This window comes from Pteronotus mesoamericanus, unplaced genomic scaffold (assembly GCF_021234165.1).
Source record: "Pteronotus mesoamericanus isolate MK-2021 breed Mesoamerican mustached bat unplaced genomic scaffold, CSHL_Meso_final contig_20, whole genome shotgun sequence".
Taxonomy (NCBI): domain Eukaryota; kingdom Metazoa; phylum Chordata; class Mammalia; order Chiroptera; family Mormoopidae; genus Pteronotus; species Pteronotus mesoamericanus.
This window is the reverse complement of record NW_026555085.1, coordinates 75,376,360-75,392,468: the sequence shown is the minus strand read 5'-3', so window position 1 is coordinate 75,392,468 and position 16,109 is coordinate 75,376,360. Positions and strand designations below refer to the sequence as shown.

Sequence of the window (16,109 nt, the reverse complement as noted above, 5' to 3'; positions counted from 1 at the left end):
CCTTTCACACACATAATGATATAAACTATGCACTGTGTGTTCCTGCTTTTATGTTATGTATTAGTATAACTGAAAAAGTGCCTCCTCTAAATTAGCCACCTGATACTGCTTCCGCCTATCTAATACAATTGGAAAATGAAGAAGAAACACATATTTCTCTATGGGTCTCTGAGTCTCTGGGTTTTTCCTCCCCTTAAGTCATCTTGTAACAGAGCAGTGAATTCTCATCATTTTTGCCTCTGTCTCAAAACCCCAGTCATTATTATCTTTGAAAACCAGAAAGAATGATTCAATTTTTTATTTTTCCTTAGAGTAAGGCTGCATAGGCAAGTGTCCATGATAACAATCAGGCAGACTAGAAGTACTTTTTCCAGTCCTCCTAGTTCAGATCCTGAGGAGGTAAAGAGTGAGTGGAACATTTTATCTGCCATTTTTACATTTTTAGAAGAGCCGAAGATGGCGGAGCCACTCAGAGGCTTGTAGAAGGCACCACCGTCTCAACTCTGGATCAAGCAATAGGACTCAATGCTGAGACTCAGACAGGGGGTTCTTGCCATTTGCATCAAAGTATAGGAGCTAAGAGGAAACATAAAAATTTGGTTTCCTGAAGACAAATTTCTTGAATTAACCTGAAGCATGTTCTTGTGAGAATTTTAAGAGCTATTGTTCTCAAATTATGGATTGTTAATGTTTGCAGTCCTAGGTGAACCTGATTAGTTGTTAGTTATCAATACCTAATAAATGGTTTATAAAAGAGAATGGTCAAGTTAACCACATTTAAAAATCACTTCCATCTCCAGTTTCCCCTCTATATTCCCTACTTGAATTGTTATAAGAGAAATAGGTCTTTAAAGTACCTCCCAATAAAAAAATGTGTTTTCAAAATAAACCCTTCTCTAATTTTTCAATATCCTGCATATTTTTTATGAAAACACTTTATCCCCGTGGCTACAAAAGCTTATTGCTTGTTCTAATGATGAGTTGGGGGATATTGCCTGAGAACTGGTAAGGCTAGGTAGGAGGCAGTAAAGAAGGTGCTTTGAACTTAAAAGAAACAGAATAGAGCTTTAATACTTACAGCTGTCCTCTTCTTCAGTTATACATTTCACAACATAACAGGCGTAGATGAACCCTGCCAGCTGAAACAAAACAAAGATGCTTTAGACATGAGGCAAAGGCAACAGAACCGGAGCTCGCTGGGGAATGACTTTTCAAAGGCAGGCAATTCACAACTAGATTTAGTGTTCCAAAATGGTCTATCAGACTGGATTGTGCTCCAGCGTGGGTTCTTGATTCAAGTGGTATTTGTCTGCCTTATAAGTAAATATTGTCCTCTGACCTGCAGTTATGTGTAAGATTAATTAATCACCGGGCAATCAAAAACAAGTTATTTTAAGTGCAGGAAGAGAAAAAAGAATTAGGCCCTTTCATTAATACAATAACATTTGCATTTGTGCCCATCAAATTCTAATTTACTTACATTAGCCACTGGCTATGATAAAAAAATAGTTTTCAGGGGAAAATATCAAGGAGATTCCATGGTATGTTGCATGAACATTTTATTAGTAAAAATGCCCTCTAATTTAGAGCTGAAGCAGCAATCTGGCATACCAAGAATAATTAGGATGATATGTTACAGAGAAGCCATGAGGTGGATAATACCCAAAGATAATGCATATTACAATGCATTGAATTTAGGATTGAACACATCACATTGTCCTTTCTGAAATACACTACGAAAAGGTCCCATGTTCAGGCAAGTCTTCATTTCCTGTTACCTGTAAAGGAGCACAGCAAAGTCCTTTGATATCTATCCCTTCAGATTAAATGGTTTTGTATCTCTTCATATCAGCAAAATATTTATTTAGTCAAATCACAAGCAATGGTGGAAAAAAGCAAACTAATATAATTTCCTGGTAAGTGGAAAAATTGTTACCCAACATAATTGAGTTTGGGGGAATTTTTAAAAGTATGTCCTCAGAAGAGTGATGATGATTCACAGAGCGTTGCTCTGGCTGGGTACTGACCCTCCATAGCAGCATTTGGTGTGAGAAGGGAATGTTAGGAAAGGCTGCTGTCTTGTGTCAGGAAGCTAAGAAACGGGGCTGCCGTGATAAGCCTAACGAAGTTTTCTTTATTAGCCGAGAGCGATCCTTCTGGAAGATGTGAGCGGAACATTTTAAGTCAGAGGGGACACTGATAGCTATTTAATGAGCACAAACCTATTTGGAGACAAAGGGGGGTCCAGTTAAAAGAAACTTTAGAAAATCTCTAATTTGGGTTTGAGGGAGAAAGCATGTTTTCTTCCAAAGAGAGCTGGCATGGGATGAAACAGTGTCTATCCTGACACAGAAGAACTGACCCTGCCCGGGGGAGGAGTGGCTGGTGGAGAAGGTCTGTACAACACATTCTTCAAAAGCTTTTGTTTTCAGATCCTGGGTCAGAAGGAATGTGCACCCCTGCCCTCCAACCTCCAAATGCAGTATCTGGACTGGTTACACATAATAGTTAAAGAAAGATACAACTGATGTTGTATTAGCAGAGTTAGTTTCTTTTAATTATCTTCAAAAAATCATCAAATCAGCATTTTTCTCTCTGAATTATATGTTGCTATTGGCAATAAAACAGTGATAGTAAGAACTATTTCCTTATGTAATAGAATCATCAGAATCAGTATTCTGCAGGGCTTATTTTTCAAGTACTGGGTATTATTAAAAACCAGTGTCCACCAAAGATTTTGATTTGCTCAAAGAAAATCACATGGTGATTTAAGCATTTCATGCATACTGAAAAAACAGATTGTACTAACTCTTAATCTTTCATCTGCCAGGACCCATAAAAATGTTCTAATCCTTGAATGACCTGTCCCATGGGTACTCTGTCATTCATACTTGGTTATGACTGGGGTCAGGTAAAGAGTTAGTGGGTTTCATTCAATGGTCTGGCTATGTCTATAGTTTCTCCCCTTCTTCCACATGAAGGCCTTATTACCCATAGCTAAATGTTCAGATTTAGCAATAACTTATTTTTTTCTGTTCAATTTTAAATACCTGTTACTTAAATTATCTATAAGGAATCTTTTTCAAAACAAAATCACAAACTCTTCTTTTGATTCTTACTCATCATTTCATTATTTTGGGAATGAAAATGTAGATAAACACCACTGATAAATTCTGAGATTCAGGGCGAATAGGTTTAAATTTTTCATTAAGGTGCCACTAGATCCTAGATTATTAACTGTACTGCTCTCCCAGAATGCAGGGAAGGCTCTGTATTCTGCTTACCAGTGATCTTTTAATTGTATTTGGTTGCATTCTTTAACTATCAGGGGAGTGCCTTTGATATAAAAGTAAATCCTGCTGCATTTCATTACAGAAGCTTGCTGATTAAGAGAACTTTAGCTTTTAAATTGTGACCTCTAAATACAAATGAAAATTTGTTTTCCCAAATTAATCAAGATTCACAAACCTCTGTTACTTCTAATTTTCTGACAGCATATACATTTCTAATTTAATTTTTAACACCTTATAGCAATTTATAAAACTTACAGAAAAGGGATTTAAAGTAATTTCTAACAACTCTGACTGTCATCTATAGTGTGCACCTCTGCTAATTGCCACCTGGGCTGCAAAGATGAACTAAACCAGGGTTTCTTAACCTCAGCATCATCGACATTTTGGGCTGAGCAATCTTTTCTGTGAGGTCTGTTGTACATTATAGAATACTTAACTAGTAACATCCTACCATCAAGACAGTTGACAATTGGCACAATCAAAAATGTCAGCAGACATTGTCATATGTTCCTTAAGGAGATAAAACTGCCCCCGGTTAGATACAATCCTATCCTAAAGGAATTTGCAGTTTTGTAGCAAGGTTACAAATGTAATTGTAATTTGAAGTAAATTAAGATAAGTGTCAGAAGGAAGGAAGAAAATTGAATGTCTACAAAGTGACAAACAAACAAACAAATTGTCTACTAAGTGATTAATGAAAAACATTTTTCGTCGAATACAAATTCTTAGTAATGTGATAATTAGCTCCCTTTTGGGCCTCATTTCCCCTCATTCCTAGTCTCAAAATTGATGTCAGTTAGTAAGCTGCTGGTGGTTTGCTGAAATATAGCAGGTGGGTTTCCTCCTTTGTTTTTCGACTCATTAACCCATTCTGCCAACCAAACGTGAATGCCCTGCACCTTCTCCCTTCTCTCCCTGTTCAGGCTTGCACCTTTATGAATGCATTAAAGTGTCTCCTCCAAGAGCTGACAATTCATTATCAGGGTAAGTGTAGGTTGGCACTTTGGAAATAAACCTTGAGAAATGGAAGGGCTTTGAGGGGAATAAATGAGGGGAATAAATGAAGGGAAAGGAGAAGACATCTTCCAAGCAGAACTCAAAAAAGCTCTCGGAAGATGTAAGTTACATTCAGGGAGAGGCAAATGGCCCCAGTTCAGAGGAGTTTGGGCCATGTGAAGGGGTGAGGATGTCCAAAGCAGAGAACAGTGACCTGTGTTGTCATAGTGAATCTGAGTACCTGGAATTAAAATATAATTATTTTATTTTGTTTTTTTAAAAAGATGACTAGAATAATAATGAAAGATACCAGTATATACTAGACAAACATAGAATTATCCACTTGTAAAAACCCTAAATACCCTAGTTGTTTTAGTCTTTGGCATTCAAAGCAGAGCTAAGCCTAAATCTGTTTATTTTCATTCATCTTTTCACCCTGATACATCTAATATGATTTGTTCACTTTTAATTCACCTTATAGGCAATTACATATTATCTTGATATCGTTACTGGCTAAGAGAAAGTATTTTCTTTCTATGAGTAAATCAGATTGAACTTTTTTTAAATCTACAAACCAAATTATGATGGTATATTCCAGAAATTCACTTAGAAGTTAATAGACAAGAGGAAATCAATGTCTTTTGTTATTTAAAAAAAATTCAATTGTAGAAACTGAAAGTGTAACAACCTTAGTGTTTAAAATACTTTCATTTGGACTTCTGTTTCCAGGAAGTTGGAATATATGTGCTTTTCTGTAACTCCCCCACTATGTACAACTAAAACCTCTGGACATTATATATGTAACAAATATGGGGCAAACCTGAAAGGTAGAAAGAAGGTAGGTTGGTTAGAAATCTCAGGATGCAAAAAAGGGCATGGGAGTGAGTACTCAATATTTTCCTTTTGTCTCATATGCACCAGACTTGGAATAAAGAAGCCTACAACCTAGAAATGCCAATGGACACAGACAAAAAAGCCTCCTCGGTCCAGCCAGAGAGCCAGGAAAGGGATGGCCTAGCAAGACAAAAAAAAAAAAAAAAAAAAAAAAAAAGATAATAACAGCCCTTCAGTGAAAATCCCAGAAAAAAGTGTAACTCCACTCTTCAACCGCAGCAGCAAAAAGCAGGGAGCCAAGACTTTCTTCCTGGCCAGGCCGTGGTGTCTGAGAAGTCAGGTAGGGAGCCTGGATTTCCATTCTTGTCAGGAAGGAGAAGGTCCTCCTCCCTGGAGTCAGTGGAGACCACACTGGGAATTGAGACACCTAGCCTCACTCTGTAGTAAGAGCACACCCTTTCCTTCCCAGCTGGGTAGATGTCAGAGGAGATCTAGTGGAGAATTAGAACCTTCTCCAATGCCCCACAGTAATGAGGCCAATCCCCTGCCCTTATGGTGTCTATTGAAGCCACCTGGAAGCAGTAATAAATCCCATCTATCTCTCTTAGCCATGAAGGTATCAGTGAAGACTGAGTAGAGAGCAGGACCCTCCCCTGCTTCCCGACCTTAATACGAAGTCTTGTCTCCTTGGGTTTCAGTAGAGTCTGGGTGGGAATGTTGGACTTCTAACCCCCACTAGGCAGTAGTGAGTCAGTGCCCCTCCTCCTTCCCCTGCCAAAGAGGTATCAGAGGGAGCCAGCTAAAACAGAACGTTTATGGAAGATGAGGAGTTTTATAACATAATACCCAAAATGTTCATGTCTCAATTTAAAATCACTCATCATCCCAATAAGGATGAGCATCTCAGCCTAAATGGAAAAAAAAAAAAAAAAAAAGCAATGGAAACTAACAGAGATCTGGATGACAGAGATGTTAGAATTATCTGGCAAATATTTTAAAGTACATATCACAAAAATGCTTCAACAAGCAATTACAAATACTCTTGAAATAAATATAATAGTGAAATCAAAGAAATAGAAGATATAAAGAAGAATCAAATTGAAAATTTAGAACATATAAAAGCAATAACAATGGAAAACCCCCCTGCATAATGGAGGAGGCAGAGGAATCAAAGAACTCGAAAATAGAGCAATAGAGGTAACCCAGTATGGACAAGAAAAAAAAAGTACAATGGAAAAAAGTTGAACATAGACCCATAGGGACTATAATAAAACATTTAACATTTGTATCACTGCAATCCTGAAAACAAAGAGAGAATGGGACTGAAAAAGTACTTGAAGGGATGAAAACTTCCTAGATTTGTCAAAAGACCTAAACTTCCTTATTCAAAAAGTTAGATGAAGCCCAGTTGACTGAAGCCCAAACAGAATAACCCCAAAGAAATTCACACCAAGATACATGATAGTCAAATTGTGGATAACCAGAGACAAAAATTTTGAAAGCAGGGAGAGGGAAACATATATATATGTAACTACTCTGAAAAACAGTTTGGAAGTGTCTTTAAAAACTGAACACACAACTACAAAGAGACTCAGCAATTACACTCCTGGTCATTTATCCCAGAGATATGAAGACATGTTCACACCAAAACATATACACTAACATTGATAGCAGCTTTGTCCATTATAGCCAAAAACTAGATGCAAACCAATGTCCTTCAGTAGGGAAATGATTAAACAAACGGTGGTATACCCATACCGTGGACTGGTACTCAGTACCGAAGGAAGGGGCTATTGAGACATGCAATGGCCTGCATGAATATCCATAGACTTATTCCGACAGGAAAAGACAACCTTAAAGGTTATTATGCTCTATGGTTCTATTTATGTAATATTCTCGACATGACAAAATTATAGAAATGAGGAATAGATTTGTGGTTGCTAAGATGGGTGGGGGATCACAGCGAAGTGAATGCGGCCATAAAAAAGCAACCCGAGGGATTCTCGTGGCGACAGAACTGTTCGGTGCCTTGACCGCACCAACGTCAGTGTCCTGACACCAATGCCGCACTGTCGTTTCGCAAGGTGGTTCCACGGGGAGAAACTGCGTAAAGGCCACACAGGATCTTGCTGTAATATTTTATACAGTTGCCTCTCGTCTACAATGATCTCAGATAAAAAGTTTAATTAAAAAATAATACATTTTAAGGTACTATTACTTATATTAAAAAACCTTTTGTATAACAATTTTTAAATTTTCAAATATATTTAAACGAGGTGTATATACTTATTTCTTAAGTAGAAAGATATTTTAATTCTGAGCCATTAGACAAGAGAGTTTTTGATGTTGATACAGTATCTATTATTATTCAACACTTTTTTTTTGATTGGGAGTGCAGCTTGGGGTTGGCAAAAACTACTTTTTAATCTATAATTATCTGATTCTCAGATATACTAGTTCTATAATTCATTTAAATTAAGTCATCTATTTTTGTTCTAAATTCACAATTCAGATTCTAAAAACCCATGCTTTTTGTAATATCAATTTGAACGGAAGGATAATATGCCCTCACTGAACATACTTTTAAGTTGTAAGTATCTTACCTGCTCTTTTGTATCTTTTTCCATTTATACAGTTTGAGATTGCTCCAGCAAAGGATTCCAATATGATGATATCAGTGCTATTAATGAAGGCCTGTTATATAAATTTTTAAATGTGGGCTGGTGTACCCTCTCTGTGTCCACCAGGTGATTTCTATCCAATGTCCTGCCATTGGCTGGACTGTTAGGGGGCATGTTGCAAGTTTTTGTTGCTACGAATAACCCTAGGCGCAGGTATCACCTTCAGTAACTCATGGAGGATTGCCTTTAGGGCTCTTGTGAATGTTCACAGCCTACTGAGTCAGAAAAGCTTTGTAGAGGATCAGAAACACATCTTAATACCAGCCTTTAGGCATTGTGCTGCATCATCAAGCATGACTGTATTAAACACTTTTTAAAAGATTAAATAAAAGTAGACATTCATGCAAACTTGTATTATCTACTTAAGGCTGGGAAATGGACTAAACCAAATGCCAAGACTGGCTTAACCATATGGGTTAACCAATGGGAAATCGACAATTTCCCATTAAAATTTGCTCTGGAAAATGGCAGATTTTTTTTTTCCCCTCAGGGCAAACTTACCAAATAGTAACCCGGGTTCAAATGAGTCTAGTATTTTAGTACAATTGGCAGAGCAGAAGATATTCAGGCAGGATGAAAGATGACTAATAGCAGTCAAATGCCATCGTGGTTAATACTTCTCCCAGAGCTTAAATATCAGATTGACTTTAAAACCTGTATTGAAAGCAGTAGTTCAACCATTCTATACATATGACAGTTGGGAGGTGATAAAAGAAATGGCTTCTCTAGTTCAATAGAACTGTCACAAGATGCCTTCAGTTTTTGAGGTAGGAGCCATAGCGGGAGTTCCTAACTAAAACTGTTCATTGAAAATAACTGGCATTATGTTGTGTACCTAAAACTAATACACTATTACATGTTAATCATATCACAATGAAAAAATGTAGCTCTGGCTGGTGTGGCTCAGTGGATTGAGTGCTAGCATGTAAAAGGGTTCCTGCTGGTTCCATTCCCAGTCAGGACGCATGCCTGGGTTGCAGGCCAGCTCTCCAGTAGGGGGCACTTGAGAGGTAACCACACATTGATGTTTCCCTTTCTTCCTCCATTCTTGCTCTAAAAAATAAATAAATAAAATTTTAAAAAAAGAAAAAGAAATGTACCTGGCTTAAAAAAAAGGGGGGGGGGAATGTATTGTAAAAAGCAACCTATTAACAATACGTCACGATTTTAGGAGTAAAACTAACTAAGATTGTATAAATGTCACATATAACAGAGGCGCTCATCTATTTATAATGAAGCATTTGAGGAAGTGCAATATTAAAATATTCTGTGGAATGTAAACAATCAATACTGCTGGGCAGAAATAAGTACATGACTCTGTGAGAAAATGGTACAAATAATTTTTTCTCAGAGTTAATAGGGAAACTAAAGCAAAATTAATTCTACTAGTAAGACATGCAAAATAAATTAGTACATTTTAGGTATGTCAACATTAATAGACAAGGCTATGGTATTAATATATTATGCACATTATAAAACCTGCACGGAAATAGATATTGAAAAATGTGTAAAGTGAAAAAATGAAGCTTAAAAATTATATTATCTTGTTACTTAATAGTGTGCAAAAAGTTTGAGAGCAATGATATTGAACATTTTTAAATAAACTATTTATTTTGGAATTAAAAAATAGACAAGGCTAAAAATCTAAGGATATTTCATTGGAGAAAGTGTGCTGTTCTAATGCTGATATTACTGTAGGTAGGTAACTAATTATTAATAAGAAAAGGGAGCAAAGGGAATTAGGCATTGAGCTTAATAAACTAGAGAGCGTAAGCCTGTTTACTACAGCTTCACACCCAGGGGATCATAGATTGCTCCACCAAGGATATTAACACTCCTTCCTTCCTTGCTCTGGTACCAGATTGTTGGGGGTGGGGGTGCAGGGGTAGGTGCTTGACCTTAGAGGTCTGTCAGTATAACTACTTGGTAGACACCATCAAAAAGCCTGTGAAAGCTTGGGAAGTTGATTGGTTCTTTAGAAAAAGCACCTGGTCTGTCCCAAACCCAAGCTAATATAATCCCAGGGGCACTAAGAAGCTCTCTCTCTCTCTCTCTCTCTCTCTCTCTCTCTCTCTTGCTGCCCACTCTAGCCTCCTGTACTCATGCGTCCTCTCTCCATAGTCATGTGACCTTAGCAGCCACATGGCTGATGGCCATTTGGACCCCTCATGCAGGCTCCAGAAGAAGTCTGAATACTTCAGCACAGCAATGGATTGCAGCTCGGAACATAAGCTAAACTAGCTGGATGCTCCAAAAGACTAAGCTTAATATAAAACAGAAACTCTGGCCTGTAGCCTTGTTTTGGCCAGGCTGAAGACATGCCTGAACTTTTCCCATGGTGAGATGGAGGGAGATGGGGCCTCAGAAACTCAGGAGGCAGATTTTATTTCCACCTGATTAAACCATCTTACCATGCCACAATCTCCTGTGTGTGGGTTCTTGGAATGCTTTCCTCACAATTCTATGGAAAAGCCTGATTTCCACCAACAATAATGACAATGGGAATAAAAATCCAGATTCTTCTGAAGACACTAGGAGAATTGTATTGGAATATGAGGTGCAAAGAAAACCAATATTAAAAGAAGTTAAAAGTATATTAACATTTCTTTCTTTTTCAGAAGTGCTAGATTAGAAGATAAGGAAAATGTAGAGTATATACTTCACTTGGGTCTGCAGCACATATTATCACACAATAATATAAGGTGACATCACCAGAATATATATAAGGTGACATCACCAGAATATGCATATGTATGTGTATATGTATATTCATAAAATATGCATGGAGACCACATGCTGGATCTTTATCTGATTAACAATCTGGACTTGGAAAAGAGCAATGATGAAGAGATCAGATCAGTTTAGAATTGGAAGTGTTTCAAGAGGCATGTTTCAGGTGTCTCACCTTAAGTCCTCTTCTGTATGACATTTTAAACTTCTTGAGGGAGGACAACAAGGTCTAATAATGAAATTTTGTAATTATGCAGATGATGCCAAAACAAGCACAGTGGCCCTGGGTTATCTGAAGAGAGTTACTGTATCTAGAAAAAGAGAGACGAATAGCCCTCTCTCCTTTTGGTCTTGTTAGTCAAAATGCTGAGAGCATTCAATGTTGATACCACTGATAAAAAGAGACACCTAAAAATAGTTTTAAGCACACTGTGAAGAGGGAGAGAGAAATAAGATATGATGAGTAAACTTCCAGGTCATAGAAAGTTCTCAATAAATATTTTGATGATGACAATGATGACAACTATTATGATGATGATGAAGGAGAATTCCTTATACAAATTGATGGTTAACTGCTTCCTGGGAATATCAGGGGCAACAAGATGACCTCTCTGATCATTTCACCTCAGACATTTTAAATATAAAGACATTAATGAATTACCATTGCTTAGAAATAAAAATGTATTGTCTTAAAAAAGTCCATTCAGATGTTTTCTGTGTAAATAAGCAGTTCAATTAGCATTTGTCAAAGGGCAAAGTGAATTCCTCAGCCCATGGAAGATTAATAAGTATCCTGTATTCTTCCATGTTCAGGTAACTGTGATGAAATATGACAAGCCATTTACTATTTAGAGGATGGTGAATAAAATGTCATCTTCGGTCTCTAAGATTCTGTCTTGTCCACATCTCTAGGGGAATGGGGATCCTAGGATACCTGTTTGAGCAGCAGTCATTCCTTCCAGTTTCATCTGAGGATACTAAATAGACTATAACTCATTAGAGACTTTTCTAGGATTGACCATTTGTCATCTTTTCAACTAAAAGTTGATTTCCAGTTGTTTCTTTACAGAAGTACAGCTGCTGGTCTATGGATGTGTTGGTGTGGTCAGAGCTTGGAAACACAGGCTATCCTCTCATAGTCCAGAATCTTATGGCCCAGGGTAATTGGTTGTGGGTAGATATAAGAAAGAGTTAATGCTGCCCAACTTTGATAAATCTTAATAAAGCATTTTTTCTTTTGGCAGATGAGTGCCAGAGGAGGTGATAAATGACAAGTTCACCATTATCAAAAATAATTTACTGATTAACATTATACAAAAATGATATCAACAAGAAAGTGCTCTCATTGTGCTAAAAAAGAAAAAAACTAAATAAAAAGGAGATATCAGGACATAACAGCTAGAGAGACTATTGCTTCATAATGTTATAGTAAAGTTAGGTGCATTATTAAGGTTTTGAAAATATAGGTAAATAGAAGCCTTAGAGCAGCTGGTTTCTTTACCATGCCATCCTTGGGCATAGGCATTATGCTCTATGAAAAGATATTGTATGTAGCATTCAATAAAGCTTGCTTCTGAAGCAAAGTACTAGGTGCACTATGTAGCAGAGGAAGATGAATGGGAGTGTAGGCAGTAACAGAAAAAAAACCCCAAGGGGAGGAAGATATGGATTGGGGAAGACACAAATTTGAAGACTAGTTTTTTTCAAAACAATTTTAAACGGCATAAAACTGAATCAAAGTGTCATTTAAAAAGCTTGTCATCTCTATCTATGTGTAATAACTTTGGAGTCAGACTTGGCTATGATTGGTGTTCTTCACAGATCCTTTTTCTTTTCTATCTGAGTTTCCTTATTTTCAACATAAATCTTTGATTATCTTCTCACATAACTCATAGGAATATGAGGGTGAAAGACACGGTGTCAACTACCTCATAATAAAAGGATTTTCATAATTATTGATAATACAATTATTATCATTTAGGAATATGTAAACTGAGAAAAAAACAGCTATCATATTTACGTGTTTTACTTTTCTTAATGTTTAAACCTAAAAACAACCAATCACCTAATTAACCTTTCACATCCTGATAATGACTGGGAGGTAGAAAAGAAAAAGCTAGTGATGAGTGATTAATATTCAAGCTAATAGTTAGTGTTGTCGGGGTGCCACTATGTTCTGAGCATAACCTAACATCTTTTTAACTATTGTTCTATCTATTCTTTCCAGTACCAAAAAGAGTGTTTCTATCATCACCTGCTATTTATAAATGAGATAACTGAGGTTTAGTGAAATTTAGTGATGTCCAAAGATTAACAGATAGTAAAGAGAGGACTTGAATCTATGTCTACAAACCTGAAATCCTATGTTTTCCCCTCTGAACACAGTATTGTTAACTTATTCAACAGGTAAAACTGACTACACATGCAAATGAAGGGAATAAAAGATTGCAAAAATCAGAGTAAATTCAAATTTAGAAAAAAAAATTCTTACAATGAAGTTCACTTAGTTTTCCAAGTTGGAAATTGACACAGCGGATAGTGTTGAGCTTTGGATTAGCAGAGCTTTGAAATCAGCAAGAAACGAACTGGCTCAGCGACCAGACAGACCACAGAGGAGTATAATGCCACTCATGGGAAACCTGGAGTATCTAGGAGACCTGGAGTGTTCCTCCCACTCATTTAATTACCATTTCAGTTCTCTTTCAGTGGTTCCAACTCATCATGATTTTATAGTCCTCCTCTGATTTGTTTATACATGCTTCTACACACCACAGTGGGCTTCTAACATAAGGATGTATTGGTGAGCCACTGATTATCCTCAGGTCACTGCTGGTGAGCCAGGCGAGCCTCACGTTCCGTGGTATGGTTCTAAGGGCCAGAAAATCTCATCAATGGTTCTCCGTGCTCATGAGATAAAGAACTGAAGCAAAGCATTTAAGAACATACATGATTTGTCTCAAGCCTACACTTCTAGCTCCAACTCTTATGGTTCCCCTTTTCTTTTCCATATTAAATCTTTGGGCAGCTTCCCCAACATGCGTACTATGCTTACTGTTTGATACTTTTGTGCTTTTGAATAGGTCATTTCGCTATCTAGCAAACACAATTAAACATCACAGTTAGCATATACATGCAACATGGGCTACTTCAAGACTACTTTTCAGGGAGGTATTTTCTAAATGCCAAAAGGTACAGGTACACACTACTCGCTCTGTGCTCATATAACATCCTTTTAAAGATCTAATTATACAACTTAATTCATTTCATTGTAATTCATATGGGCATTCTCAAGCTCCCCAAGAACACTTCCATTACTCCAGAAAGCTCTCTCTTGACCTTTTCTTTTTAGTATCCCTCCTGTTCCATACCCACACCATCTACCAGGCAATTGTTCTGATTTTAATCACCATAGAATAATTTTGCTGGTTCTTGATATTTATACAAATAGAATCATACTGTTTTGTGTCTGGCTTCTTTCATCAAACACACTATTTTTGAGATTAATCCAAGATAGAGCATGCACTATCAGACATTTATTGTTTTATTTTCAACTGGTATTCCATTGTGTGAATATTCATTATCAATTAATTTTTGCTACCCAAAAAACCACCCCCAAATTTAGGGTTTTAAACAACAATCATTCATTTTTTGCTCATTGTTCTGTGGGTTGGCAATTTGGGCTGAGTTCAGATGGGCAGTTCTTCTGCTAGACACAGATGACTTCTCTCGTGTATCTGTGGTTGGCGATCAGTCATATAGGCAGATCTTTCCTTCAGGTTTGGCTGATTTTTAGTTGAGGTGATGAGAATAAATGACCACATATTTGTGTTCTCACTTACCTAATCGTTCACCGGGGCAGTCTTACTTGTTCACATTGATGTGGCAGGTTTCAAGAGCAATAATAGCAGGCTTAATGTTTTAAGTCTCTTTTGGGTTATTTTTCCTATGATCCCAATGCCTGGGTTTTATTACAGCAAAAATCTCCATGACACCACAACTTAGGTACCTATTGACATGTTGAAGGACATTAAGGTTGTTTCCAGGTTTGGGCTACTATGACTAAGGCTGTCCTAAACATTTCTTACAGACCTTTTTGTGAACATATATTTTTATTTCTCTTAATGAAGTACCTACTATAGGAATTGCAGAGTTGGAGCTTAGCTGGATGACAGTGGTCTTGGCCTCTGTAAATAAATAACATGGATTCTTCAAGAATATGGATTGCTATTATCCAAATTTTATTATTATTTTTAATTTTTGGTATGTTTTTACAATGTAGTCATTTTCTCAACATTTTATTATACCCTAAAAACTTCAAAAAAGGTTTGCTCTGCCTTCTTATATGAGAAGTACTCTGGGGAACTGAATGAATCAAGACAGTGTACAAGATGTGATGTAAAGAGATAATATAGAATTCAGCTGAAAGAGTAGAGTTAAGAGTTTTAAGAAAGGACCAAATTATTTCCCAGTGATAGTGCAGAATACATTGTACATGGGATGGGAGTTTTGACTATTATTTTAATTCCCAAGAACAAGTTGATTCCAGTAGATGGACGGCTTTCTTTCACTGGCAAATGAATAAGTATAATGCCTAACATTTAGTAAGCTCTCAAGAAGGAACTGGTTCCTATTTTTAGTTGCTCTCAATCTTGAATCCTTTGCTAACTTATTTAAATAATTATACTTTAAGATCTCATGATTAAATAGTGATACAGAAAGTATCTTTCATATTGTTTACAGGTCAGTGTGAAGATGAATGAAATCCTAACTATAAATGCACTTTGAGCTCCTTGGAGAAACATTATGTCCTGTAATGATTCTCCTTCTCTTTAAAAGTTCACCAGACTCAGACTCTACAGCCATCTCCATAAGATGGAAGGTAGTTTTTAATTCTTTTTTTGTCCCCAACATACCGTGAGTGGCTCAAGTGGTTTCTGTTTCTTTATTTTTTCCTGTAAGGGTGTAGAAGCTGAAAACTGTCAGTTAATTTAGAGATTTTTTTATGGAAATATCTTTTAAAATTAAAGTTTGAAAACATGTGGATTAGAATTGTTTCCCTAACTCCAAAATTTTAAAAATGCTTTAAAAATATTCATGTATTCTTTATTAGCACATGTTATTCACATATATGAGCTTTCACTTTTTATATATTTATGTCAAACTAATTCTATCCAGATTATCTATGTTTATTTTCTCCTTCTAATTATTATATCATTAATTTTTTTTAATTATACACTTGTCAAAAATTATCAAGGAAAGTATAACATTGATTACTCCATTAAAGAAACAGGAGGAGAGGAGAAAACAAAAGGATTTGATAAGTTTTTAAAGATATTTAAAAAGAGAGCGAGTGAGAAAGAGAGAGCGAGCGAGCAGGTGCACTAATCTGTGTGGTTCAGTTGGTTGGGTATCGTTCTGTAAAGAGAAAGGTCGCTAGTTTGATGACAGGTCAGGGCACATGCATGGGTTGCAGGTTTGGTCCCCAGTTGGGGTGTATACAAGAGGCAATCTATCGATGTTTCCCTTTCACATGGATGTTTCCCTCTCTTTTCCTCCCATCCTTCCCCTCTCTCTT

General features: G+C 36.7%; 1 protein-coding gene across 1 annotated transcript in view; it reads right to left on the bottom strand.

Moving 5' to 3' along the window:
• Window positions 1-16,109, bottom strand: part of NKAIN2 (sodium/potassium transporting ATPase interacting 2) — an 878,428-nt gene that overhangs the window by 18,268 nt on the left and 844,051 nt on the right. The window contains exon 6 of the mRNA XM_054569911.1: window positions 1,079-1,139. Within this exon, the coding sequence (XP_054425886.1) occupies window positions 1,079-1,139 (61 nt within the window). The remainder of the gene's footprint in view (window positions 1-1,078; window positions 1,140-16,109) is intronic.